The 6,638-nt window shown below is 57.8% G+C and overlaps 1 protein-coding gene across 1 annotated transcript in view; it reads right to left on the reverse strand.

Moving 5' to 3' along the window:
* Positions 1–6,289, reverse strand: part of LOC113215273 (uncharacterized) — a gene marked incomplete at its 3' end in the record, with an annotated part of 44,266 nt that extends 37,977 nt beyond the window's left edge. The window contains 1 exon segment of the mRNA XM_026434882.2: positions 5,989–6,289. Coding sequence (XP_026290667.2) covers positions 5,989–6,015 — 27 coding nt within the window.
* Positions 6,290–6,638: the final 349 nt, after the last annotated feature.

Consider the following 6,638-nt stretch of genomic DNA (forward strand, 5'->3'; position numbering starts at 1 on the left):
TCTAACTTGCGGTGACGACGTCCAACTGGACGGCAAGTGGACATGCCGCAACGCAACGACACCCCGCGGCGGGGCCGTCCTCGACGGGGTCCTCGGCCCCGCACCGGGGCCGCCGCCGGGCCGCCCTCGCACTTAGGCCTCAAAGCGCACACCTCATTCATCCTAACGAGCTAACCGGCCCCGAGCGGGTCGGTCTGTCTGTATGAAAGTGCAAGTGCCTGCGCCCCCCTCCTCTCCCCCGCCCCCCGTCTCGGAGACGCTGCCCTCCGCCCCGCCGGCCTACGACTCTACGCCGGCCGGGCCAGTCCTCGCGCACCGCGACTGCACGCGCGGGGCATGGCGGACACACATCGCGCGCGCGTCCGCGTCTGGGACGACATTTCACTCGTGAGCCGTGCGCGTGTGCCTTCCTGTCGAGGTGAGCGGACGCGGAGTGGAGTCGTTGGAAGTGATTCAGGAGAGCCAGCCGCGGGGGAAAGGAAGAGTCCAATGGTGCACATCTATCCGCCTTTACACAACGGCCGCCGGCCGTGTACGAGTCGGTGCGCCGACCGCGGCGCGGGCAGCAGCAGGGCCTGGTCGGACGGGGCCAGCAGCACTCGACAGGCGAGGGCCAGAGCTGCGCCCCCTGGCGGGCTAATCCAAGGACGAGTGCAAAACGGGCGAGAAGAGGGCTCTCCTGGGCCACTTCGCGGGGGCCCGGCGTGCCCACAAGCACTCGCACAGGAACTGCGACTGACCTCGCAGACCTCAAGAGTGAGGGGCAGCTCTCGAATCGCGGATCCGATCTTTTTCTAACACACTTGGCGTTTACTTTTTTCATTGCCATTTTTTGTCACTGCCTTTCCAAATGAAAGAATCAGAACGAGCGCGAAGACGCTCGCGCGGCCTTGGGCGTCCGATCGAAGACGCCTTATTTGCTTAAGATCAAAGTCAATAATGGGGGAATGGGGTTGGTAGAACAAAGGAGCCGGCGCCATAGGAGTAGCTTATTAGGCCTTTCCACCCACAGTGTAGCGTAGTCCGATAGACGAGTCTCATTACCACACAGAAAGGGTGGCGGCCAAGGCTGCAAAAAAGACGATGCGCAAAAACGGAGAGAGAGGGTGGGGGAGAGAGAGAAAGAGAGAGAGAGAGACCCTCTTGAAGAGCCAAACGTAACGTCTTGGCGTTAGCCCTTCTTGACCAGAACGCCCCGCCCCGCCCCATCCCACCACCACACCCCGCCCCACGGCACGGCCGGCACGCGACCGCGCGGTTCGCCATAAACGCGGGCAAACAGAGTCGGGCTGCTCTCGCCTCACTTTGCCTTCTTGGTGGGTGGAGGGCATCAGCTGATTAACCCCGAGCGGTGGGGGTAATCAGCACGCCTCTGACCTGAGGATTGCATGCGGTCTGGCGACTTGTATTGCCACCAGCGCCGCTGCGAACAAGTGGCAATACAAGTTGCACAAAGAAATGCAGCAGCAGCGGCAGCAGCCGCGCACCTTCAGGCCTCCCTTTTGTTTTTGTCACGAGCTGACGCTCTCCGGGTGGGGAATCCTCGCCGTTGCACCAGCGACCGACATGACGGCGAGAGAGACAAAGTTGTTTCGTTTTTCAACTCGGAAAACAGAGAGAAAAGCGTGTAACGTTTTCCGTTTCGCGGCGAATTTGGCTCGCACACACCGCTGGAGTAGTGCCGCCGCGCTCCGCCACGCCACGCCACCCCCCGCCGTTCTCCGTGCAGCCATTGACCCCGCGGCCGACCGACTCTCTGTCCAAATTTGGCCATTAATCTCATCGGGCTGTTTGCTAGGGGTTAAGGGAAAAGGGGGGAGGAGGGAAGGCTTGGCGCAATTAGCAGCAATCTGCACGCGCAGAGCGCTCGGCAGAGCGTGCGCACAACGACCTGGCGGGGCGCGGGGCCGCGAGCCTGCACCACCAACCACCAGGCAGCAGGCCGAACAAGTAGGCAACTCGAGCTACAAAGTCCCGCTCACGGCAAACACGACGTCCGAAATAATTTTCAAGCAGTTTTCGAAAAACCAACAAAGCGTCGTTCCTATGCACTACAGAGATACTTTAGCTGCTTGGAAACCACTAGGACCACAGAACGTTCGTTGTTTTTCCAGTTCTGAGAACAGCTCCGCGCGTTCGCATCCCTCATGTTTGCGCCGCCCTGCGACCAGCATCGCTAACAGGAACAGATTATTCCTCGGGGAGGAAAAGTGGGGAGGGGGGTGGGGGCAAAAAAAAAATCACCGCACGAAAACAATCGCACGTCGCGCGCGTGGCACCGCATGGAGTTCCCCCGGGGCCGGGGGGAGAGGAGAGAGGTGGGGGGTGTCTCGTGACTCGGGTCAGCGCGGCCAGCGAAAGTAAAGTGAATGACTAATCAATAACAAGAGATACGTGAGCGGGGACGCGAGTGGAGCGCCGCAAAATGTAAAACGAAATAGAAAAAAAGTACACGGGGGAAACGGAAACGGAATCGGTCACGGCGTGATCAAAGATACAGGTGCCACCGCTCTTCGGCAAGCCTCGATACTACTGCTGAACTCGGCCGCTGCCAAGGTATGGACAGCGATGGGCCAGTATACACTGTGAAAAATATTTGAAGATTTTTAAAGGAGAATTACATCTATAGGAGAGATGATGTAAAGTTGCGATGACAAACTGTAAAATTGGAAAATTCTTTTGACACTACACGACTACACACCGAGTTTGAGTTCTTGGACCACCCAAAATGGCACGTCGTAAATTTACGTTACTCACAGTAAATTTACAACATCGATGGTAAATCTTAGATTTTTTTTCAACGTGTACACTGACTGACTGGCCTAGCCGCAGTGCCTCTGTTTCATGGAGGCTTGAGGCATTCTGACTGCACACAGAGTATACACGGGCAGGTACAGTAAGTACTAACTCGAACTTCTCATGGAGATAATCATCCAGTTTTTCTCTAGGGGGTTCTCCGGACGACGGTGTAGCGTCTAGGCTTGTCTGTTTATAGTCCCGGTGAGGCCCATATACTGCCGCTGGAGCCAACTGCTTTTATGAAGCGTTTATAAGGCGACAGCTGTGCCTTCATTCATCAGTCAACTGCACACACATACACACACACACGACGCAGCGGGCTGGACCGGGCCAAGGGTTCAGTCCGATGTGGAACGTAACATCGCTCCGACCCCATACGTTTCCGTTGTGTAAGGCCCCCCTGCGAGGCTAGCCCGCCGCCCGCCCAGTCCAACCAACCCGAGTGTGTGTGAGTGCGTGTGTGTATTTCGGCGGCACCAACGCCCTCCGCAGGGGGACACACCTATCGGCGCGCTGCGGTTCCCCGTGGTTTTACGGGGTGAGGTGGGTTGAGGCGGGGCGGGGTGGTTAAGGCTGGGATGTGGGCTGGGCCCGCGGTAGGGTTTTGATAACGCTGACTCACCAGTTTTACGATTTTCGTCGTGCGTTATTCCCCTGATTTCTTAACTACTGACTCTCCCCGTACCTCCTCCGCCGTGCCAGGTTTTAATCAACCGAGTCCGATTCGAAAAATGCGCCCCGCTTTTAGGGAGGCGGGTGGAACACGACCCGCGAGCTGTTGCCTAATCCAGCTCCCACACTACTATATTGCTAGCTGCGCCAGCCGGCAATGGATGTCCGTTTAGGTACGGTCGTTTCCGAATGTCGGGGTGTATCAGCGGAGCGGGCATCTGACCCCTGCGACCTCCCGCGGCACGGCGCGGCAGGGGGGCGGCATGTTACGGACCGCAGTCGTCGCGCCTCGGGCGTTTTGTAAGAACGCAGTGGAAGCCGAGCACTACACACGTCACACTCTCTCTCTCTCACGTCCGTACTCCCATAACGCTCATAAGTGACATAGGCCACCTATCATCGCAAAGTTAAATGCTTGTGGAAAAAAACCTGTTGATATTTATTACTATTTAGTGTGGACTTAACAAATATTCGTACTCGACAGATGGATTATCACATCGCCTTTTTCGTGTATTATGTCACGAATCGGAAGTCGAAAATTATCGCATGACTGAGCGATGTGGTTGCGGTCGACTGCGGCCGAGCAGAGCCCCGCTGAACGGCGCGGGGAGTGGAGCATGTAGCACTAGCACATGTGGGCCAGGGGGAAAGGAAAGAGGGGGAGGGGGGCGCTCGGGAGGATCTTATGAATTCATTACGTTCAGAGTGTCAGGGCCAGCCCCGCGTGCCCATGCGCTAACAGTGTTTGGCTCTTACAACAAAGAGTTGCGCCGGGATGATCTCATGGATTAGCTGTAACTTCATCCCACGCCAATCACTGTGCTGGAGCACACAGCTTGAGAATCTCATGCCATGAGACGTGCCTTCGAGGCCTATAATTTCTCCTCACTCATTCGGAGACATCTCGCGTCTCGTTTTACGTAAAATAGATAATGCAACACCGTATCACAGCGTCTGACAACTCATAGCTATGGCTGATCCACAAGTAAGTAGTACAAAAACGTGTTTTTGAATTTTGACGCAGTCTTGTAAAGTCAAAGTCTACGGGGGGAGCACGGACGTGAGCAGCGCAAGGGGTCTTGGTCATCCGCAGAAATGAACCTGTAATTACGCGATTTGAGTCGGAACCGTGACGGGCGCCTAGGAAAGAGACGACGTAGGGGCCCGCCTGCAGACGGGGGGAGTGGGGTCACGCCGACAGGAGGAACCCGACCGATCTACTTGGACACGTCAGCGAGCAGCAGGGAGCGCTCGCAATCGCAAATTAGACTTCACAAAGCTCAGAGAAGATTATAACATTTCGCGCGTCGAGCCGAGCAAACTTTGCGGAGCTCCTCTGAAGGAATGGTCTGGCCGTCAACGACATGCACACGCCGCTCCGGCACACGCAGAGCCGGGCGGATAGAGCCGGGCGGAGAGCAGGGCGAAGAGGGCGGAAAACGCGGAGAGCGTGGAGAGCGTGGAGAGCCATACGGAGAGCCGGCTGATTAAGCATTCACGTCCCACGTGGGATATTAGCGGAGCGGCGCCGGGGCGGAGGGGCGCCAGGCGGCGGGGTCCGGTAGGTCCTTTCTTCGACCTTGGCTCCCGAGGAGCGTGGTGCCCTAATTGGTAACGACATGATTACCTGGGCCGCATGGTGTGCCGAGCGGTAATTAGAGCAACGCCTCGCGCGGCACGTCACGCCCAAACAGAGAAAGGGACAGCGGCAAAACGTCCTCCCCGGCCAGAGACAATCAAGTGAGATTGGTGGCGAAAAGGTTTCGTGTAATATCGAGAAATTTGGGAAACATGTCGCATGAGCTTGAGCTTTGTTTTCGGTATACATTTTACGCACTGTATACACAGGATTTTAAAAATCGCGCTGACCTTTTTCGCCCGCCGGACTACACCGGACCCCGCGAGCCGGTGGTGCCCCAGTCAGTAGTGAGGACCCCAAATGGGGCTCGCTGTTACGCCCCGTGCCATAACGTGGGTCCGGCGGCGGCGCGGCGGCGCGGCGCTCGGAAGGAAGCATCAATAGGCGCCATGAGGTGGGCCCGTGGCCGGGCCACTGCCGGGCCGGCGCGGGACCATGGGAGCGAGAGGCGCAACGCGGCCAAAGGAGGGCCAATCTTTGGCGCCGGCCAGGGCGGGGCGGGGCAGGGTAGGGGCCCGCGACGCGCACCGCCCCGCACCGTCACGCCGCGTTTCAGCAACGCGTCGCCGATACGGTTACGCAGGGAGACCAAGTCATATATACACACAACACACTCGAGCAACAGAAAGAGAGGGAAATAAAAACAAATGCAGTTTTGTTTTTCTGTGACCGAGACTTTGCTCGCGTCAGTTTCTCTCGAGCTTTGTACCTAAAAAGTGACCGCCACAACGATCGCTTTGAAGTACACCCGTGCGTCAAAGTCTCCAAAAACAAACATTTTCTCCACCAAATTCCAATGATAGATTTTTTTCCAAGTAGGGCATTGCCATATTGTTATTTTATTTTCTTGTCAGTAAATTAACGGGACAACCACTCACCAAGACGATGGCTAACGACGGCAGCATGGTGGCGCCGCTGTGTTTACGGTACGTGGTCCTGGATCTTGTAAAGGGGAAGTCCCTCCTCCCTAGTGACACATCCACCGGGGGCCACGGGCGTACACACAGCACTCACTCACTCTCTCTATCGCACTGGCGCAGCAGGGCACTTTGTGCAGCGCACTAAGATCGCGGCACTTGTCACGCGTGGAGTCGTGTGGGGCGGGAGCGCGAGTCGGAGGAGGCGGGCGGAGCGGGCGGAGCGGGCGCACGAGACCGCGGAGCGCAGCGGCCAGTTCGGAAATAACAGCGGGACGGGAGGCTGCGCCGCGCGCGACCAGAGGCCGTGGTGGTGGTGGTGGTGGGTGCCGCGCCGCCGCGCCCCACCGCGCCTCACCCCACCCCGCCCCGCCACCGCACCAGTGGGAGAGGAGGAGGAGGGGCGCGCGACGACGGGGGTTGGTAGGGATAAAGGGGGGGGGGGCACATGGAGAGGGTGAACACACCCACACACTCACACACGCACGCACAGACCTGGTACGCCGCGCACATCAAGTCGGCACCCTTTTCTTAAAGACCACTTTTCCGTCAGTTGTCGTGACGGCTCGGAGATTGCAACAAAAATAATAATAAACGGAAGGCCGCCGCCG

This window comes from Frankliniella occidentalis, unplaced genomic scaffold (assembly GCF_000697945.3).
Source record: "Frankliniella occidentalis isolate FOCC.00 unplaced genomic scaffold, Focc_3.1 Scaffold273, whole genome shotgun sequence".
In the NCBI taxonomy this organism is placed as follows: domain Eukaryota; kingdom Metazoa; phylum Arthropoda; class Insecta; order Thysanoptera; family Thripidae; genus Frankliniella; species Frankliniella occidentalis.